A 22,587-nucleotide genomic window follows, 5' to 3' on the forward strand; every position below is an offset into this window, starting at 1 on the left:
TCCAGCTCAGGTCATGATCCCAGGGTTCTGGGATCGAGCCCCGCACTGGGTTCTCTGCTCAGCGGGGAGCCTGCTTCCCCCCCACTCTCTGCCTGCTTGTGATCTCTGTCAAATAAATAGATATAATCTTTAAAAAAAAAATCTGACCTTATCAGATACTACATGGAAGTGAGATCAGGAACCTGGAGGCATTATGCTAAGTGAAATAAGCCAAATGCAGAAAGACAAATACTGTATAACTTTCCGTTTTTTTACTTCCTCCTTTCTGTCCATTTCTAATTCAAAGAAAGAGCCCAGGTTGGTTGTCCAAGGTCATGAAATAAGGTGGAAATATACCGGCCATTAGGCAGAAATCCCAGGCCCTCCAGAGAATTACTGTGTGATTCTGGTTAAGTTGCTAGCCCTTCCCTGACTGTTGCCTTATGTGTAGTAGGGAAGGATGTCTGTAAATCTGGCACAACACCAACTGTCTGCTGTCAAGAGACCCAATGGCCAACTGATTGGGGATCAGACATCACATGGGACATTTTTAAAGTACCATTCTGGAGTATTCCTTCTGCCCCAGGCCCTGAGGTATTACCCCTATTTAATCCCCCCCATTCTGGCAGCTTGACTACCCTTGAGTTTCGTGAAAGCTGAGGCTCAGAGAAGCCCGGGCGCTGGTGAGGAAAAGAGCCTGGGTCTGAACACAGGCTTGGCTGCAGAGCCCAAGCTCTCACTCTCTGCTTCACATGTGCAAAAATGGGTTCAAGCAGGCCGTTCCCTTAAGAGGAAAGGTGAGGTCTGGTAGAACCCTGAAGGGCTCCCCAGAAATGAAATGCCATTTAGCTCCAACTTATGTGGATTGTGTGTGTGTGTGTGTGTGTGTGTGTGTGTGTGTCTCCCAGGGAAGACAAGTATGGCTGCAACCTTACTCCTTGGTCAACCCCCACTGCCATTTCGCCCTCTGCAGAGAAGTTAACTAGCAGCCTCAATGTAAACATCATGCTTTAATTTTACTTTGCCCCTCTACTCAAGAGGCAGATTTCCTATCACTAATACAGGGGAAGGCAAAGCGTTGTTTCTCGGGAACAGAGCTCATGTGTCCCCTGACGTTGCCAGGGCAACCTTGCGGCAGCACCGAGTCCTCCTGACAGGGAGGGGTGGCTGGGCAGAGCTGTGTTCGAGGCACAATACTGTGGGGCCAAGACATGCGGGCACCACAGGAAGCAGAAGCCAGGCACTTTTTTAGGGGGGGGTGAGTAGCAAAGGCACAGGGAGGTGTGGAGAGTGTCTCCTTATGGCTGACAGAGTCCTCTCTCATGGAGAAGACTAATTTCATAGAATTTCCAATGACGGCTAGTCTTCTGAAGCGTCATCTATTAGTTTGGTCTGACGTCCCAAAAATGTTGACAAGCTGCATCCTGCGCATTATTTATAAGTTCACTGAGGAGAGAATTGTTTCTGAGTGCCCATCCCCATGAAGTTTCCAAAACACCGAAGGAGCTTGATACACAGGCTAAACACTGCCCCCACAGCCATGCTCCCTGCGCTCAGACACCTGCAGAAAAGAACCCGGTTTTTGCCATGGCCAGAGCTTGCCTCTTCTACCAGTCAGGAGCCATCTCTGGCCCAGTCTTATCACCAAAGTACACCAGGGTCCTATCTCTCATCTGGCCACTTGTCTTACAGATGCTAGAACCAAAGTGGACCCAGTAAGAGCAGCAGGCTGGCCTAGGAGGAAGCAGGACGCCGGGGACCAGCCAGAGACAAAGAACAGATCCTGTGTCTGTGGTGCGATGTCTGGCTCCAGACTCTCCTCTCCCTGGCTGGGGGTGGAGGATGGCGGGGGGGGAGAGGGGGGGGCTTTGTGCAAGTCACCTCCCCTCCCCAAGCCTGAGGGCTCTGCTGCAAGAGGGAGCAGTTAGAGGCTGTAATACTGCCCAAGCATCCTACTTCTAGCAGTTTCCGCACAGAGCTTTGGACATGGGACATGCTCAGGAAATGCTTCAGAAGCATGAAGAACATCTGGTTGACCTTGGGCCGTGTGGCTCCCCTCCCCACCTTCCCCCTTAGTGCTGTGCGTGTGAGTGTGTGTGTGAGTGTGTCTGAGGGTTTGGGACATGGGGGGACGGGACAGAGATCAGTCGTCAGCTGAGCGGCACGCAGGACATCCAAGAAGAAGGGAGACATTGGGGGAGAGAGACCGCAAGCCAATCAGAAGCAGAAGAACTGCCCCAGGGTGTAGGGTCTGTAGGGAACGAAGGGGATTGTGAGTTAAGAAGGTATTGGCCAAAGAAGGTTTCCGGTGAGCCTGGTCCTTGGTGGCAGCAGAGTGGGGAGAAAAGAGAATAAACTCCAGTGACCAGTATGAAATGACAGCCAGTGCTCGGCGCCTGTGCCCTCCCCTAGCACGACAGGAAACAGAGATCACCGCGCGGTCACTCCTTCCCCCCAAATACAGGAAGAACCATGAAAGCGGCGGGAGTCTCCTGATTCCCAGCACCGGTTCTGTGACTCACCAGCTCTGCGGGCTCCCGCGAAAGTGTTACTTCACCAAGCCCCGGGGCCCTCCAGTGCAAGCACGAGGCCGACAGTAACACTATTACTCTCCCACAGCCGTCAGGAGGGTAACGGCCGGAGACCTAAAGTGTGTGAAGAGACTTTGCAAACATATAAACACGTAATGTCTTGCTAAGTAAGTAGCTGAATAGTTGTTATTATGAAAAAAATCAATAAAAAGGCAGAATAAACACTCCGCTTTGACTAAAGGCAGGAAACCACTGTTCACATGCCATTGTGGTTCTGCCCTTGGGAGCTCTGGATTAACCCCAAGGAAGTCTCCTGGCCACTCTTCACTGGCCTCTAGTCCCACGTGAGGCTTTGCAGGGTGGCTCTACCCAGCTCCTTTGACTTCAGAAAAAAACGTTTTCTTCTGCTTCTGGAAGAACGAACCCATAGGAACTCTTGGAATTAACACCTCACTAGTGACAGTGCCCCTGGTTACCTTAAGACAGAGTTACACTCTCTGTGTTAAGTTTAAATGATACTGGTGGTGACCAACCCAAGAGTACTTTCTCTTTCAACAGGCTGCTGCTTTGGGGGGAACACAGAATAAGCATAATAAAGAAATTGATCCCAGTTTGACTCTGCCACTCCACAAATAGAAGGCCTGAAGATTCATCACCCCAGCCCCCTCCTTCTACAGGTGAAGACACCAAGGCCAGCTCCGGGCCCAATGACCAAAGTCACACTCCCAGCAAATGCGAGTCAATCCCAGAGTTTGTCCTTCTCCCGCTCTGCGGCGCTTCGCAATCTACATTTATCGTGGTTTAATGCACTTGTAAGATTCAAACCCAAGCAGCCCTCCCTCATTAGCCATCCATCTTTAAATGCATTGCAGGAAACTGGTCCCTGCTTTCCCCCGCCCCCGCAAGTGAGCTCCAAACGGGAGTTTGGTCCCCGCTCTTACCTGCAAATTTGCACAAGGTGGTAAAACGTGAGTGGGGATTTCATTCTCAGACCCTGCTGGCCCCAGGGGCTTATTCTTGGCCCGGAAGGCTGTGGTGGTGGTGGCAGTGGTGGTCTGAACTGGGAGGGCTGGCTGCCACACGGTCACATCAGAACCATTGCCAAAGGCTTGAATTGCATTTTCTGCAGTAAAACAGGAGGAAATCCAATTTCAAAGTCAAGCAGCAAATGTAACAGACAGGATACATGAAGCCAGAGAGGCACACTAGAAATTCTGATTACAGTATTGGACTTCCCTGAACAAAACCCAACCATCCCTCCGCGCGCGGAGAGCCAGCCATCGGGTCAGGTACTCAAAAATCAATTCATTCATTAAACACCGACATGGACACTTCGGTATGCTTGAAGCACAAGACAGATCATGTTCCTTTTTATGTACCAGGGGCTGAGCAAGGTCCTTGCCCTGAAATACTCATCAGTCAAGCGCTTCGAAACCCAGCCTCGAACCTGTTTTTGGGGGATCACGATCTTCTAAGAACATCCCTGTACTCTGTTAAAATACTATGCTAAAAGCAAACTAGTTAGTGATTTTTTTTTTAAAGTAACATATCCCTAATCATGAGGCAACTTGGTGACCCCCACGCTAATTTGGCAGGCGGTAAAATCAAACAGCCAAAGACGTGACTCACTACCATAGAGCACCCGGCACAGGCTCTGAGCAGCTACTATGAGCCAAATGCAACTAGTACAGATGCAACTAGTTTCCTTACAAGAAAAAAAAAAAAATCTACCCCAAATCTCATCAATACATAGTGAAAATTTAAGTAAGATTATTTTTTTCCTTTCTGCTCCCAGTCTTCCAAACAAAATCTGCATAATTAGGTAGGAGCAGCCCTGCTTAAATGAAAAGTTTAAAATGTAAAACTTTAAAAGCTTATTACAATTTCATGGGATTAGATTGTTTTTATGGCAAGAGTAAATTGGTTGTGTGTTGTTCCCCTCCCCAAAATGAATTAAAAACAGTTTTTAATCAGGTCCTCGGGGATTTGGCCTGGCTTTAGGAATTTTTTATTTCATATTCATTGTATAAGAAATCAAACTCCTCCATTTGAGACCTGAATGTGCAAATTGTTAATATATGATTCTTAGCTGGCATCTTCCGATATACAAGACAGAATAATTTAAGCCTAATCTTCCTCTTAGAAGTGACATTTTGTTCTAAAATTGTTATCCTTTAAGTTCAGCAAATTGGAAGCTTGTTTTCTCAAACTTTACATTTTTTAGGCCGTAAGAAACAGCCTGGAATTAATATAAATTTGCTCCTAGCGGTCTTACATGGCTTAACGGGTGGGTGCAATGCAGAGAAAGAGGGACAGGGGGACGGGTTTCTCCGAATGGCCGAGAACCACCACCACCACAAGCTGCAGAACGCTCCTTCCTCTTTCCTGTTCAGACACGGAGATCCAGGAAACCCCTACCATGTATGGGCACTACCTGAGCTTTTCCCCTGTGGTGGTCTTGCCTCCTGGGGTGTCTGTGCACTTGCTCATTTGTTTACTCGAATGTCAGTGGAAGCATGGACTGCGTGCCAGGCTCTGTTCCGTGGGCATCCAGCAGTGAACAGGAAGGATGGCAGCAACAGACCAGAGCCTCTGCCCTCCCTAGAGCCCGTGCTGGCTGGGGAGGGTATTAAGTGAGATAGAGAATCCATTCGGTGCTGAGAAACGCCTGGAGGAAATGAAGCAGGGGTTGAGAGTGTGACGGGGAAGCATAGCTCCCATACCGCGGTCCAGGGAGGTGAAGGAGGCGTCTGGAGAAAGACCCAAGTGAGTGGAACTCTGAGCCTACCTCCATCTCCGACTCATTCTTCTCTCTTCCCCTCACCCTGGCCATCCACTTTGGCTTAAAAATAACTGCGTTTCCCCCCAAGAACCAGAAATAAACAATCGGTTAAAGCTGTGTTCGTGATAGAGGAATCTGGGAGAGATCTGGTTAATCTGAAGGCGGCAGAACAGGGTTGTGACATTCGGGTTGGAACCTACAAATTTTAATGCCTTCTACTTTACAGCCTTTTGCAGGATATGAATTGACGGCCCTGTGTCTTTGGTGGGCTGTGCCCCTTCTCATCCAAGTCTAAATGGGATGACTGTGAAAAATTCTGGCTGGCTTTGGTCCCTGTTGAAGACCAAATGTATTTATTTTTATTGAGACGTCATCAGCAAAACGAGACCAGACCAGTCTCCCCTTCACCAAAATATTATTAAGCAGAGACACCTTTAATTTCTCCATGAGGGAGCGGTTTTCCAGGCAATGTGACTACAATCTTTTCTCACACTGACCTATACTGTCATTGCTTTATCTTCATTAAAACTTGCATTCTGCCAAAAGAATGTGGAAAAGGAGGATATATATATATATATATATATATATATATATATATATATATATTTTTTTTTTTTTTCTTTTTTTAAGTCAAGACCAAACTGGAGAGCCGAGGTTCAGTTTGAGGGTACCCCCAATATCTCAGCAAATGTCTCCATACTTCCCACTAGTTTTGTGGTTTTCCATTTCCCTTAGGTGTCCAGAAGCTTGTGTTAGTTTTAAGATGATTAAAGCATTTGGTTACAGCCACATGACTGAAGCACCTAGTAAGCAAATCATTTAGATCTGTCTTCTCAACAAAGGAAGCGATAAAGAGGTTTGAGAATAAGTAACACTTAAAAGCTTTTCCGTGTACACATGGTAAATTGTTAGCTAATTCTCCGGCCGTCAGTCACCAGACAGCAGACCATCATGGAGAGTGTTCACGGCTCTCAGAGGGGTGGCTGAACCTTAATTCCTAGAAGCTGGCTCCACATCTCTCACCAGGAAGTCCCACTTGGTCCCCGGTGTTCCGCCATATGTTCTCAACCAATGGGCCCTTTGATATGAGGCATGACACAAAAGCCTCGGGGCACAGGGGCTGCAGAAGGAGGAACTCGAGCTTCAGATCCAACTGTGGCCTGGAGGACCCATGTGAGTAACAACTGTTGACTCACCTGTGAAATGGAGAAGCTCCTACCTACACCTCCTTGCACTCTTGTGCAGAAAACAGTCAAGGAGACCATGTATCTATCGCACTTCCTGTGGAGTGAGTTGAAGGCCCCCAGTACACTAACGGCAGCTGCCACCAAAGGAGAGCAGGTCCTCAAGCATGTCCGCTGGATCGTCCCCTCAAACGATGCGCATCTCCACAGACAGAAGGGAGGCTCTGCACGGTCTGATGCCTGCCCATTGTTCACACCTGCATGCCTCTCGCTCTCCCTCTCCCTTTGGGAAACAGGTTTCCATATAGCCTGAAGAAAGTGGCAGTAACAGCCAATACTATTTCCAAGCAGGAGCAAGCTTCCCACCGCCCCCCAGCTCCCGGGTGCTCATCTCTGTCTCCCGAGATAACGGACATCCCGAGGCTCCCGCCTGCACCGCCAGCTTATCCCACTCAAGAACTGTGACTTCTCCTCTGAGCCAACCCTGAACATCCAGGGGGCTATTGATGTGAACGCTCTAATTTTTCTCAGCAAGCCCTCGGAGGCTTACCCCCACCTAATTTGTCTGAGCTTCTCACACCGCATATTAGACCCAGGTTTTAAGAACCTTTGGAACAGACTTCATGCTGGTGGCCAACATCAGAATTTGATCTGTGGGTAGAAGGGTTCTATCTGACAGGATACACCCTCTGTTGTTCGAATCCCTTGCTCTCTTAGGCCTTTGGATTCACAGACTTGGCAGCACCCACTCGCTCTGTTCCCTGCTGCCTTGTGTAGTATGGCCAGGAGAGGCTGAATTCACCATCAGCGAGCCGGAAAAAAGATAGGGGGGAGAAAGAGAGAGAGAAGAAGGCAGGCACAAGAAATGCAAAGGTATAGCTTGAACACAGAGAGGAAAGTGTGTTTGTGTGTTTGCCCCCCCCCCACTTTTTTTTAAACTCACTGAGACAAGTATTGTCCTTGAAGAAGTTCAAAAATTTCAGGCATTCTTCTATAGCGTTCCCACTGTTGCTGCAGTCACACCACGGGGCCACGCTGAGGCTGCTGGAGTCTATGTAGTTGGGGGTCATGACTGTACCTAAGAAAGTAGAAACAAGGCACCTTGTTCTTATGTGATCGTACAGAATTTACTCTAGCCTAAGGAGAGACAAATGTTCCTCTGACACGGACACATCACGGATAATTACAAACGTTGTGTTGGCTGAGTGGGAAATTATGTGAAGCAGTGCGTTTTCTTGGTAATTTATCTTGAGCACATAAAATAATTTACACATTTACTTAAAAAATTTTAACAGAACTCCTTGAGCTGCACTTAGGGTGTTTTTTTTTTTTTTTTTTTTTTTTTTCCCTGCCCAAATGGTATGGATGTTATGGAGCAGGAGAGAATTAACTTTGAATGCATGAGTTCCCAAATCCCTTGCATTTTCTTGAAAATGTCATTAATCTCCATAAATAGATAGAACTGGTTTCACGTATCTTAAAAAATCCTTTTAGGACTTTGCATCCACTTCCCTCAGAAGCAAATGGCTTCTTCAAAGGAACACAGAGGAGCTTCGAAGCTATCTTTTGGGTTCCCTGACATCCGGAACATATATAATGAGGCCTCTGCTCACCAGACACTCAACTGCTTTAAATAAAGTCTTCCAAGTTGTGAAGGAATTGGAAATAAACTGGAAATCCTCTAAGCTGATGGCTTCTAGAGTATTGTCTCAGAAGTCCTCAAAAGCCCTCAGAGAAATGCTGGGTGGTCTCTCTTGCCTACATCTTCCTATGCTCATGGTTTTTCTGATGAGCTCTGTGCTGGCACAAATAAGCAAAGCATTTATACTTAATACAACCCAAATGTCTTCTTCTGGGTGGTTCGCACCAGGCGATGCCTAGTCATGCCAAGAAGCCTTCTGTTTTTCTGTATTTTGTGGACATAAAAGTAACAGTGGTCAGTGAGTCACAGGATATATTTTGTTCATTACAGAAAACAAAAATTCTTTGTAAGCTCTTCTAAGTCAAAGATACGTCTTTTTTACCCTACATTCCTTACCAATTCAAACACCATTATCTCCTGTTATACCTTGGGATGGGAACTTTGACCCACAACAGAGAGTAAGCACTTAATTTGGACGAGAAAGGAGAAGGTACCCCAAACCCTGAGTCCAGAGGTTAAAATGTGTCTACTAAGTAGCCAGTGAATGCCGAACACCATGATGGGTCCCTGACATATGGAAGAAGCAGGCACAAGCTTTGTCCTGAAAGACACCAGAACCCAATGACCGGTGCGGAGGGAAAGATCCAGACCTAAGAGGGAAATAGATTTTGGTCTGTAAAATGCTTTGCTTCAACCATTTCATTCCATTATATGATGAGTCTTTCATCATCCTGGCCATGCGATGGCTTCCAAGCCAGAAATGCCTGGCAGCCCTGTGCCTTGGCTACTCATGGAGGATTTAATGAACACACATGCCTGGAAGAATATGGACTGAGGTATTCATAGGGATTCTATCTGGGAGTGGAGTTGTAGATCCTTCCAGCTGTCTCCTTTGGGTTTCTCTGTATTTATATTTTTAACTTTTTAAAATGAGCACGGCTTAATTATTTCCATTGTTGCTCACACCTGTAATTCCATAGTTGATAAGTAACCCCTCGCAGAGATCAACTTACTTAAGAAAAGGAAAGAGCGAATGCAAATTTGGGGTATTGACTCAAGGAAGTTACACTCGTTGGGACATAGCCACAAAAATGGTAAACAGCACTGGGGAAAGGTCTTGGCCAAGAGAACACAGGTATTCTTTAAAAAAAAAAAACAAAAAAACATGGGGATGAATGCACAGGCACCTGGAATATCCCCCCATTAAATACCGTCATTGATTTTCCCGAAAGCTCTTTCCAGTTTTAAGCCACTCTGGTGATAAAAAAAAAAAAAAAAAAAAAAAAAAAAATTTGAGTCTGTGCTGTCATTCTTGGTGGGAAGTTCTTCCTGCCCGGTGACTTGTGCAGTCGCCGTGGCTGAGCCATCACGCTTCTGACAAGTGTGATTTCCCTCATCCCTCCACAGCCTTCACTACACGTTTGTCCTCAAATGTCAGTCGTGACGGAACCCTGCCATCGGGGCTTCTTCAGGCTCCAGGCCCTGGAACACCTGCCTCTCTGCCTGCCTGCCCCTTTTAGCCATGGACACAAATCTGCCTCACTTCTGACCTTCTAACTCACTGGTACCCTAACCGCACTGTTGCCCCAAATGCCAAGACCCCGCTTCCCTTCTGGAGAGGCAGAAAACACTGTTTCTGCTAGGTCTGTTCTCCTGGAAACATCCTAGGCCACCTCACTCCCTGCACATCAGGAGCTGAATTACCAAAAATATCAATGGCAAGAAGGGCCCCAGTGGTTAGGGGTTTTATTTCCATTTCTGGGGAGCAGCCTTTTTTATATCCCCCGGACGGAATGACTTCCAAGTCCCCTAATTCAATGAGCTCAGAGGACTTACTCCCCTCTTCCTTTCCTGTTGTTCTGTGTGGTTGGTTCCCCGCCCCCCAAGATACTTCTCAGGTGCTCACACCACAGTCTTCCTGCACTGGGAGATTCCTTGCTTCCTGCCTTGCCTTGGCACAGCCGTGACCCCCAGGTTTCTTTTTTCTGCAGGTAAGTCCTAGAGGGCTTCATGTCAAAACCCCAGCATAAAGGTTACTGCGATTTTTCCTCTCGCAGACAGTGGCAGGCTACAATGGGAAGAGTCCGTGAGCATCTGTAAACCAGACTTCCCTCCCGTTCCGCTTCTCCCCCATCTTACCAATAAGCCCTGAGTACGCGAGGAGGCAGTCGGCATAGTTTTCCTTCAGACAGCTGCTGGCGGACCTCGACTCGGGTTGGCAGTTGGTAAAAAAATCCGCAAGGCGAGATCTGTAATGGGGAGAAAGGGAAGCTGTGTGTTTCGAAATACCCTAAACTTCTGGACCAACTTTTCTTTGTTCCTTCGTCAATACGCCTTTTTCCGCACCAAAAGAAAAGCTCTTAGGATGGGAGCACCCCATCTTACCCGACTCCCCCACCCAACCATCCCCTCCTTCCCCAGCCCTCTGCCCACCTGTGTGTCTGCTTATTTGCAGAGAAGTCTTCAGGGCCTGTAGCTGGAGAAATCTAGATGCTTTGAAGTTTCCATTCAATATTTATTTCTGACAGACTTATTTGCATCTTTAGGAAATATGCTTCTCTACACACTCACCAGAGATCTACACTGGGAAAATATTTACTTTATACAGAAACATGTCCCTGGCATCCAAATAGGATCCTACAGCCCATCTGCTCCCGTAATTCCTGCTGGCTTTAAAAATACGTGTATTTGTCTTGTAAGTTATCTCTCACTCCCCAGCCCAGGGGACAGGGATTGATTCCTGCCAAGTGACACTGAGGAGGGGCTCACTGCTCCAGAACCGAAGGAGGGACAGGCGATGCTCACTTGAGGCACTGTTTCACTGTGTGATGGGGCCTTCTGGGGGAGGAGGTACCTGGAGGGGCCGCTAACCATTGCTGCACCTGTCCACAGCTGGGAAGCTGCCCAGGGGCCAGCGCAGTCCACTGGGAAGCCATGAGTGGTGGCAAAACTGCAGAGCCCCAGAGATGAAGAAGGGCCACAGACACGCTGGTCTGGGGAGGCAGAAGGCTCTTTGTGGCCAAATGGCTGTTTTTCAGTCTGAAGAGCATATTGTTGGAGAGATCCTGAATGAGAGCGGGGCCACTGCCGAGGTCATCTCAGCAGACAACAGCTCTGCTTCTGAGCGAAGAACACAATGGACTTCAAGAGAATTTAAATTATCCGGCAATTATGGGAGACAATGGATGGTTGTCTCGGCTCTTTTCTCTTCAGCATACCCAAATTGGCAGACAACATACATAGTGCTGTTTTTCCCTCCTTCCACCCAAAAAACTGTCTTTACTTAGCATAACTTGGGTTATGTGCGAGCTTGCGTGGCGGGGCAGAGCCAGGTAGTGTGTATGGAGATCACAGGGGTTTGTAAAAGGTCTGCAGGAAGCCCATGATGTGTCCCTTTACTACAATCGTAGCTCACGGGGAGTTAAGAGGCCCAATGAAGTTGTCTGAGTTCATAGCACACTGCAAAGGCTGCAGGGTGTCTGTGAGGGTCTGCTCTCTCCTCAAACCCTTTTAAGCAGGGGTATCTGAGCCTCCCGAGCTGCGCCCATCTGGGCCCCGTCCATGTGTGCCTGGTGCCATCCCTGTCAATCCCCAGGGCAGGTGCTACAGCAAAGCTTTATTTTCTTTGCACAGCACCTGGAAGTCCTCAGAGAGGCCCCCACATCCCGCTTCCCAAGCAGGGCCATGTGCTGAAGCTAAGGGTCTTGGCAAAATCCTCCAAATGAGACTTGAGTGTGAGCCCGTCTGCGTGTCTGGATCTCCCAACCATCTAAGCCTCGTTGATGTTTTCTGACTCTAATTGAACACACTGGAGGGCATAAAACCTGGCCATTTTCTGTAGCCTGGTTAGAGGATTCATGTTTCCGAGGAAGTCCCTAAAGGTGGCCCGGGCTTACTCAACTGACTCCAATGGCATCCAGCTTGGACTGAGTGTTAATTTCAGAAGAATTTTCCCGGTCATGAAAGTTAATGATCTGGTGCTGCCGGGCTTCTAACTTTGCAGAGGCCAACTGTGGTTCAGGCAGCTGGGCTTCCAGTGCTGCCCACAACCTGAGCAGCTCTCTGACCTGGCAGCCCTGCACTCCCAGCCTGTCCCCCAGAGATGGACAAAAGGTCGCTTTGTCTCCGAGTCCCTGTTTCTCATAGTCTCTCAAGCAGACTTTTAACTGAACGGCACCGCGATGAGGATTACTATCCTTCAGCGCGAGGCTAATGCCACCAGACTCATTTTGCTTAACAACCTCAGAATTGACTCACAATTGGACTCTGGAATGAAAGGGTGGCTCGGTCGGTCAAGCGTCTGCCTTAGAACCCTGATTGGGAGGATAAAACCAGATACATGGCTCTGAGCAGAAGCCCGGACAGGCTGGTTTGTGACAGAAGACTGTCAGCACAGATCCCGGTCCTAAGATGCACACGGCTAGTGGACAGACAGAGTTTCAAGATGATGATGAGCCCAAGTAGTGTTGCCCAAACACCAACATTTGCCTGTTGTTTTTTTTTCTCTCTCATTCGACCCACCAACATTTCTACTTGGAGACAGGACTGTAACTTCAGAGGACTCACATTTTATAGATAGAAAAACTGAGGTTTACACAATGCTGTGCTGGAGGTAGCCCATGCTTGGATGACTGGTCCGTCCTTGCCAGTCGGTTAACATCACAGTGGTGTTCTGAGAGTAACCTCGAAGGGAGTATTTGCACCGCGGTGATGGGCAAACACCCGCCACATCAGGGCTCTGTGTCGTTCTTGGATAACCAGCTACTTAGCATGTATTGGCACGACCCTGTTTGAAGACCAGCAGGAGGTATTTAGTCCTACTGATAAAGCCTGTTTCATGCCTTGGGAGTGAAGTCCCAGCCCATCCAGTCTGACTTCCCCTTTATTTCCAGTCATCTTTGGGCCAAATAAAATGGTATAGGACCATTTAATCTCCAGTCCTTAGGGCCTCTCAAAGACCCTTCCTTCCTAACATCTTCTCCTTTGGACATGGTCCTGGGAAATCTCTTAAAGGAACATATGAAAATGGTAACAGATGGTTACATGTATCCTTAAAGCCACTGAGTCCTTGTCAGTTCCATAGTTCCATGGCCTGAATGATGTGTCAAGTGCCTGAGAGGCAGGAAGTTCTGTCTCTGAACTCGAATCACCCACCAAGACAAACAAGGAAACAGATTACACTACTACTGTGACGAGGCAGTATTATTGTAGAAAGGCAGAAAGGCTGCTAATAAAATAATATCTAACATGAATGAAGTATTTATCATATGCTAGGTATGTCTTTATATTTTTCCCTGAGAACTCTTAATAAGGTAGAGGCAATTATTTTCTTATCTGAATTTCACAAAGGAGGAAACCACAGCTTTAGTAGCAGAACCAGGCTATAAGCCCACGACTTAAGCTTTTAACACTCCTTGGCTAGAGATGTTCGTTCCAGAGAGCCTGGGAGTCAGAGGATGGCTCGGGTCCATCAGGCAGAGGCGGAGGGGGTATCTCAGGCAGAAGGAGGCAGCACAGGATAGAGTCAGTAAGTTCATACAACACCCGGGGTAATGATAATGGAATGTCTGTATGTGCCAGAGACTGATTTAAGAGCTTGACATGTGTGCACACGTTTAATACACCAACTTTAGCAGGTGATACTATCAGTCCCATTTTGCAGATGAAGAAACTGAGGCAAAGAGAGTTTAAGTGAACTCCCTCCAGGTCACAGAGCTCTGTGGTGGAGCTGGGACACGACTACGTTCAATCTGACTCCAGAGCTGGAAACATTCGCAACTGCTACACTGAACACACGTATCACCCGGAACATTGTTAGCTGTCCCCATGGGACGGCCAAGCCACGGGAGGCAAATGGTGAATGACAGGTAATGAGATGGCAAAGGCTTGAAGAGCCTTGAATGACCTCAGAGTTTGGATTTTATCCTCAAACCACTGGGAACCACTGAAGGTTTTTACTTGAATTTAATTTTATGTTTTAAGATTTTATTTATTTATTTGAGAGAGAGAGTGAAAGGAAAAATGAGCAGGAAAAGAGGCAGAAGGAGAGCAAGAAGCAGTCTCCGTGCTGAGCAGGGGGCCTGACGCAGGACTCCATCGCAGGACCCTGTGATCATGATCCGAGCCTAAGGCAGACGCTTGACCGACCGAGCCACCCAAGCACCCCTACTGAAGGTTTTTAAACAAAGGAGTAACATGATCAGATTTGCATGTTGGGAGGACTTTTGGATCTCTCAGCCGCTCAGCAAAGATTTGCTTGAGACGTATCCCATGCCCTCACTGCCCACAATGGGGAGGCAAGACACTGGCCAGTGGGAGACATTGCTGCTTAGGAGACTGCAGCCAGTGGGGAGCCAGCGGGGAGACCTGGAGGCCTGAAGGAGAGGAAGAAAGAAGGATGCACCGGAGGCAGGTTTTACTAGAACGGAAGTCAAGACTGTCGAAAGGAGGGGCAGAATCGAGGCATAGGCAGCTCGGCACAGGGTGGGGCTGCGGAGGGACCAGTCTGCAAGGAAGATGAGGCTATACAGAGTTCACTGCACCGTGGGAGGCAAGTGCCTTGCAGGTTCGAGCTTAAGATCTTCACCTGCCCAGTCACCAACCAAGGCCTGAGCACCTGCTATGCCCTGGTCCCCAGCGTCCACGGCTGCACACACTTGCCCTGCCTGCCTTGGGTTAAAGAGTCTCATTGTAGCCTGTTGTGGTTGCTCCCCTGCCTGGGCTGCACTGATCCAAACACAAAAGCTTAAACGTCCAGTGTGGGATTAACAAAGAAATTCCACAATTGGATCTCTTCTGGAGACATGAAATCTCCATGACTACAAGCGGTGATGAACCTGATTTTCTCTAAGAAAATGAAAAGGAAATGAATAGGCACTAATGTAGAAATGTGTCTCCCTCCGAAAGAGAAAATTCCCACCCTTAGAAAGGAGGAAAACACCGTAAATGCCAAGGTAGCCTCAGGAAACCGGCAGAAGAGAAAAACAGTGGTTTATGCAGAACGTATCACACTAAGGGTAGCGTGCTGCTGCTAACGGGAAATAGAAAAACGATTCTAATGATAAAATCTAGGAGAGTCTTCTCAAACAGCAGATGGTCTTTTGACAGTGGGTGGGGGAGTCATTTACCTACTTTTTCTGTAATATTTTTAGGAAAATAGTGTTATAGCAAAGAGTTAAAAAAAAATCCAACATACTAGTAATGCTCACTTTAACTCCTCCTGGATCATCCTATTCTTTTAAATGTGGTTTTTTTTTTTTTCAGGATGAATCTCACACTTGGACATAAGCCGTGTGGTTCACGGAAATGAGCTCTGGACCAGGAATCGTGAGGTTCTGAGTGAGATCCAGCCTCTTGACCCGAACTCCCCAGAACTCCCACATTCATTGCTGACTTCTTAGCTCTTGGATTTCTCTTCCACTTCAGCGATAAAATCTAGGGCTGCTTGAAGATACTTGGGAAAAAAGAGTACTTGTTTTCAAAGCATTATTATTGTTCTCACCCACGAGTCTACTTTGCTATGACACATGATTTCGCATCTAGGCATCAGAGATCCAGATTTTTCCAGTGGACCCCCTTCCTCTCCCAGGTAAGAAAACCCAAGGCCAAAAGGTTTAGCTCCTGCCTTGAGTCACACGGTGGGTGGCGGCAGATGGCAGGTGTCAGCCCTAGAAGGGGAAAATGCAGAGGGGATTGGCCAGACTGTTCTTCATTTGACCAGACTGTTCTTCAGAGCCTAATGTTGTACTCTAGCCTCCATGAGCGCTCTGAATGGCATGCGGGAGACCAGCAGGGGTCATGGATGCATCCAGGACCCTGAATCTGAGCCTGACGAGTCTATCGATGCATTAGGCTTCCCTTTACTGAGGGGCTCTGGGGCCACCGCTGGGGTCCATTGAGGACTGCAGAGCTTGACTGACTGGTCCAAACCCGGAACCTTGGGAAGGGATCCCTTTATTCACCCGCTTGGGTAAGAAATGACTAGCATTTGTCTCTGACCACAGCGGGACCATCAGGGCTTTCAAGTCTCAGTTTTCAAAGCAAGCCATGTAGTCTGGAAAGGTTTTCTTAATTAGAGGAAACCAAAGTCCGAGGAAACAAAGCACGCCAGGCCCAAGAGGGACACGCACCTGTCTCTAGCCCCAGCTCTACCTTTCATCTTCTCACACCTTAGCAAACTAGATCACTTCTCCAACTCCATTTCTTCACCTGGAAAATGGGGCGAATGCCATCCACAGTCGCTTTACGTGGCTGCTGTGAGAACTCATGGAAAGTTCTATAAAGCTCCTCACCCAGAATCCAGAATACACATTACCCAATACATTTTCATCTCGTAGCCCTTCTTTTTTTTTTTTTTTCTCCCCAATTTCTGGTCCATTTCAACCTGAAGCCCTTGTAGCCCAGACCCACAGCAAGTTCAACACAGGGGGACATGCCTCTTAGTCTACCTTCCGCCGGCCTCTTGTATCACACACGGAGGCTACGTCAGTGGAATGACTCTGACCAAAACAAATTTCAGAAGCCTGAAGCCAGGAATCCTGTGGTGTTACTTAATACCGCTCAGTCATATGAGCTCATAGAATAAAGGCACTTTTAAGAAAAAGCTACTTTTCCCCCTGGGACTTAGGGGGAAAGACATATTTTTTAAATGACTAAGTAGCAGTGAGTTTGTTAATACTGCTAATCTCTTATGCAGAATAAAAATAATTTGAAAAACATGCTGCTAATATTAGCACCGGGATGACAAAGCAAGAGTTCTAGAATGGTGATTTTCTGGTACGGTGACACAAAACAGATTTTTCTCGTTCCGTTTTTAGAAAATTACCTTAGCCCTTCTTCCCCGGCAGCCTACCGAGAGCACATCTGGAAAGCATCGTCTCGCAGATCAGAGCCTACTATATTCAAGACATTCTGCAGAGGTGTTTTCTTGCCTTGCTGTTCCCCACTTTGTGGGTGCATGTGAGCTTCCGGCGGGGGTGGGGGTGTCAAAGCCCAGCATGTTCTCTGGGGCACAGTTTGCAGAGCTGGGGGGATGCACAGGTTGCCCTTCAGAAAGCCAGGGTCTTCCCCAGGCCCGTGAGAGAGTGTGGCTTCCCTGGGGCAATTCTGGGGCAGGTTCACACCCCCAGACACACATACCCACAGCTCTGCGCACCTTGAGTTTCTCAGCCCCCTAATGTGGGTTTCCACCCTGATGGGATGATTAAAGCCCAACCAGTTAATGGACGTCTCATTGACAGCCAAACTATGACCCCCTATTTTCGGGAAAGTACTGTTAAGTCCAAGAAACTTTGCCTAACATCTCTGTTTCCTGGCACAATACAGCCCTCGCAGCCAAGAAGAGGTTTGCCCTGTTCCTCCCAAAGCCCTGCTCAGCTTCATCATGATACTTGGGAGGCTACAGCCCATTTAATACACGCCGCTGTCCTCACTTGCCCTGGGGAAGCCTGATCACAAGGAGCTGCTCGTCCAGCTCCTTGGTACCTCTTGGCCCAGCATGTGGGTCACAGGAGGCTATGATCACCACCTTCAGGGCTTGACCCCTGGTGTGGTGACAAAGCCCTTCCAAGGAAGGACTTCGGGAAGTGCAGGTGTCACCCAGGGCTTTAGTCCCTGTGTCCTGCTTGGGGGTTCTCTCCAGGGTGAGGGTTCCGGGCAAGCACGCCGCAGGGCAGAGATGCTGTGTTTCCTTAGCCTTTCTGAGGACGTGAAACAGCGGCAGCCCCCTGAAGGGCGTCCAGGTCGGCATCTGATCGATCTCGGCATCCCTCATGAAGCCACCTTGCACAAGCACTGACAGCTGTCAATCAGCAGCTGCGGAGGGGCTGACAGGGTTTGACAGCTAATCTCTACGTGGAAAATCTGAAAAGCAAGCTATGGCAGTTGGCAAGGGAATCCATTCCAACAGTGAAGGGGCTCTTGACAGCCTTAGGTCGGATGTCCCAGAGCTGCCCTCAGGCCAGAACTCCTCCCTTCAACCCCCCTCTCCAATCCCTCCATGGACTCACGGATGGTCATAGTGTAAGCAGACTGTAAGTCCCCCTCGGGCACAAAGACCCTGCCAACAGTCCTACACTGGCTACACGGCCAAGGCAAATAAAGTTGTTCTGTATTATCCACGCTAAGAGATGTCCTCCAGTGCACAAAACTCCACTTGGACAGTGCTTGTTTTTATGAGAAGCAATGGAAGGAAAAGAGAAATTTGAGGTTTTCTGGATGATTAAATTATCATAAAACATTCAGATATCTACTAACGGTCTGTGACAAATCAGTCAAAACTCTTTGAGAGTCCATCTTATCCAATCAGTCTTTCATATTTCTGCACAAGTATTAGTCATCAGTGTTGTGGCTTTGGGCCACAAGAAGAAACAGAAATCTAGACGCTCAACCAATCTTCATCAGTACAGCCACTCCTTAAAACTCCAGACCAACATAGGATGAATTTACTTCGTGAAACTCTGCAGGCCCCTCCATCTTCAGGAGTGAATTATAGCAGTTGCCCTACATTCAACCCGGGAACCTGAGAAGCCCCAAGTCAACTAACTGCTCAGGCACCCCTGGGGCAGCAAAGGTCACCCTCCATGGTTTTACTGAATTATTTATGCCCACTCTCACTTTAGAAAGAATTTCAAGATGCCTTCAGATGTAGCTTTCTTTGATGCAACAGATAAATGTAAACGGAGTGAAGGTCTTTGGGGCCACTGAAAAATCAGACAGAGGGAGTAGTACTATCACTACAAAATGCACACATACCCTCGGCTGGATGAAAGTTACATACTTGGCTCTGTGATTTCTAGCAATGACCGGGGACTAATCTGTTCTGCAGTTCATGATATACTACCGTAGTAGTAGGGGACTAATCTGTTCTGCAATTCATGATAAACTACGGTAGACAGAAGATGTCTATACTCTAATCCTGGAACCACGGTGTGAACATGTTACCTGGCCTGGTGATGAAAAGGGCCTTGGAATATGTGCTTATGGTTTTAGGTCTTCAGGTGAGCAGATTCTTCTGGATCACCAGGTGGGCTCAACATAATCACAAGGTCTTTAAAAGTATAAGACGAAGGCAGATGAGGAGGTCAGACGCCATGTGCAAAAGACTGGACCAGCCTTTACTGATTTCGAAGACGGGGCCATGAGACAAAGAATGCATGTGGGCAAAAGTCAAGGTAATGGATTTGTCCCTAGAGCCTCCAAAAGAAACTCAGTCTTGCGGGCGCTTGGATTTCGGCCCCACAAGACTTGTGTATAGCTTCCAATGTCTAGAAACGTAAGAGAATCAATTTGTGTTAAAGCTATCATGTTTGTGGCAACCTGCTATAAGAGCACAGAAAACATACACTCTTCTAAAAGTCAGTGTAGAGTAGAGGTTTTGAATACAGAATTTGAAAATGGACCAGGTCTTTAGTGTGAATTCAACCACTTGCTAAACATGACATTTGGGGTGAATACTTTAACTTCTCTGAAGCTTGATTACTCCAGTTGAATGACAGTAACGCCTTCACAGCAGTCCTGGAAGATGAGGGTGCCAGGCACCTAGCCCCTGTGTATGACCTCCAGTTTCCTGGAGGAGGATAGGATTCGTCAGTGTGGTGTCTTCTGTTTTGCTCGGGACCAGCCCAGGATGTCCACACTGCCCTGGAGACCTCTATGAAGCCTTAGGGTAGAGACAGTCACAGTAATCTTTTTCTTCAAATTCTGCTGCTAATAATTTGGTGTATGAAATGCTTCATCCTGAGATCACTAATCTACATGTCTAAAGTCTATATGTGCTCAAATAACATCATGCTTAATCCTACTGTTATCACTAAAGAGTGACGTCTTCTGTGAGTCCTCCGCATCTTCTAGCAGAGGAATGTGTTTTATAGGCCAATGGAATCACACTCAGAAACAGTTCAGGGCAATTCCACAGGTCACTACATGTGGTCCCCAGATGTGGTCCATAGTCTACTGAGCTGGCTGGCATCAGGCCGATATAAATTTAAGGAGGTGCTGTCTGACCTCTTGGAAAGAAGCGTTGCATCATGTAATGCTCAGAGCCAGAGAAACTGAACTCTAATTACTTTAGAGAAACATAAGTAAATTCTAGAAATTATCCCAAATGCTGCCTGGCCTCCTTCAGTCAAACCTTGCTTCTTTGGGGGTTCCCAGAAGATGAAAAATTGAAATTACACAGGCTCTCTTGACTTTAATAATTTGCAAAATTCCTCCCTTTGCCCTTACCCCCAAAGGACAAGCGCTAAACACCTCTGTGGTACCTGAGCTCCAAGCTCAGCAGAATGTTAATCTACCCTCCACACATTAAAAGAGCCTAGCTTCTGCCTGCCCTGGGAGGGGGTGGAGGAAGAAGGCAACGGATGTCTGAATGGCTAACAGCCTACACTTGCACAAATAGACTTTAAGCAGAAACATATGAAAATAAGATTCCCTATTAATCTTTAATAGGGTTGCAGACTTCCTAAGGAAAATTATGTTCAATAGTAAATATACACTAGGTCGTTTTTCTTCCAGGCAAGTTGTTTTAAGGTCAACAGAGACTTTGAGCTCAGCAAACAACTAGTCCCTAATATCTTCCTTTCCGGATGGGCCAATGCTCAGGAGACAGGGAATTGTGGTGTTACACGTCAAAAGAATAAATCACTTATTCCGTTGCCATCAGGTAACGCCCCCTTTTCCAGAATATCCAAAACTCTCCTCGGTAATCCCTTCTCACACTGACTGTCCTCTTGTCAACAGCAGCCCCTCCCCCACATCTCAGCCCCATTTTCCACATTTTCCCTAACACTCTCTGCTGAATTTAAAACATTTTCCCCTTTATTCTTTAGGGCTGAGGAGCCGGTTTTTATGGTCCCCATCAGCCATTTTCTAGGACACCGTCCCCTCAACCAGTCTACCCAACCAGGTGAGCTCCGGCCTTCCTATAACCCACTCACAGTGCACTCAGGGCTCTCCTGGGAGCCTCCCCCAACTGCGTATCCTTAGAGCCAGTCTCTGTGGGCAATGTTTTCTAGGCCCGTGTCAATGAACACACAAGAGCCTGATCACTGGGGTTAGCCCTCCTTTACAGTGGAGGACACTGGGGTCCAGAAAGGTCAACATCCAGCCGAAGTCATGGAGCTGGTTAAGAGTTAGAGCCAAATTTTCAAAAAAAAAACCATAGGTTCTCCAGTTCCTACTCACCCCCACAACACGGATAGGAACATGAACGCTCAATTAAAAAAAAAAAATTTTAGTCTTGGGCTTTTGATGCCATTTTGACAAGAATTGTGTGCTTGAGAAGCTGAAATCTGATTTAAGTGGATGTAAGTGATATTTACCGGGTCCAATAAAGTGTAATGACAGAATGAGTGGGCATCCTTTCAGTTTAATAGTGTTTGCAGTTTAAAAACATAAAAAAGTAATATCTGTTGTTACCGTTCAGTAAGGCTGAATGCAATCCCATGATACAGCTCCGTGAACAAGTCCCTCAGCCCAAGACTTCCCCCACTGAGCACCCTTTCCCCACCCCTGGCGGTGTATACACTCCCCCCGGAGGGTGCTACTGAAGTCAAGAAGTGCGGGGTGTAAGACAGGCCACGGGGAGAAGTCAGCAGCCTCCCCAACAAGGCCTCTCTGGACTGCAGAGAACACTCTTGAGGCCAGAGACAGAAGGCATCTGGCAGGAGCTGGCTAGGCTGGGGCCATCTCCCTGGCGCCTTCCTGGAAGAGGAGACACATGTGTGGTCCCTTCCCAGAGCTTGTGAGTGTGGGGCATCATGGTTTGAAAAGCCAGAAGTCCTGAAGTCAGACCACAGGTTCAAAGCTCCACGGTCCCTGCTGCTGTGTTTCATCTCTGCATCCTCCCATATGGGGAGGACTGAGGTCCAGGACCCACTGCCTGGCACAGAAAAGGGCTGGATACGAATGTTACTGTGACTACACTCAAGGTGTTCCAGCGCTGGCTCTTTCTCTCTCCTCCCCCACAAGCCCAAGTCCTGCGAGGCAGGGAATGGAGCAGGTGCCTCTCCTCCGTCACATGGAAGAGAAGGTATTACCTAGTAGATTATCAGGAGCCTCAGCCAGGGAGGGCCAGACCCCGCATGGAAACGGCTTCGGCTGGGTCACCCCCTGCCCCGCGTGGACAAGGAACACTTAGTCTAGCTCCCTGGAGGGGCGCTCTCCCCTGTGGGTTGGAACAGAATCCAGCGGACAGGTAGTGTTTGCTGGTACCTCTTGTACACCCAGAAAGCACCCCTTCTGCTTTCTCTGAGCTTGGGGATGCTGGGGTTGCAGCCTGAGGGCTTCAGGGTAGACACGTAAGGCCGTATCAGCATTCAGGCACCCATCGCCAAGACTGCTCACCTTGAGCTTGGTAGTCCTGCCCCAGCCAGCCCAGCACCTGGCCCAGACTGCAGATGGCTCCCACAAAGCACTAACCTTCCAATGACCAGACATGATACACCGTCAGTCCAAGACACTAGGTATGAG

The 22,587-nt window shown here is 47.9% G+C and overlaps 1 protein-coding gene across 1 annotated transcript in view; it reads right to left on the reverse strand.

Annotated features, from left to right (window-relative positions):
- Positions 1–1,407: 1,407 nt before the first annotated feature.
- LOC309859328 (GDNF family receptor alpha-1-like) overlaps positions 1,408–22,587 on the reverse strand; it is a gene marked incomplete at its 5' end in the record, with an annotated part of 36,372 nt that continues 15,192 nt past the window's right edge. Inside the window, 4 exons of the mRNA XM_082719981.1 lie at positions 1,408–1,425; positions 3,452–3,633; positions 7,420–7,554; positions 10,258–10,367. Of these exons, the coding sequence (XP_082576107.1) occupies positions 1,423–1,425; positions 3,452–3,633; positions 7,420–7,554; positions 10,258–10,367 (430 nt within the window). The 3' untranslated portion in view covers positions 1,408–1,422. The remainder of the gene's footprint in view (positions 1,426–3,451; positions 3,634–7,419; positions 7,555–10,257; positions 10,368–22,587) is intronic.

This window comes from Mustela nivalis (genome assembly GCF_964662115.1).
Source record: "Mustela nivalis genome assembly, chromosome: 2".
NCBI lineage: Eukaryota > Metazoa > Chordata > Mammalia > Carnivora > Mustelidae > Mustela > Mustela nivalis.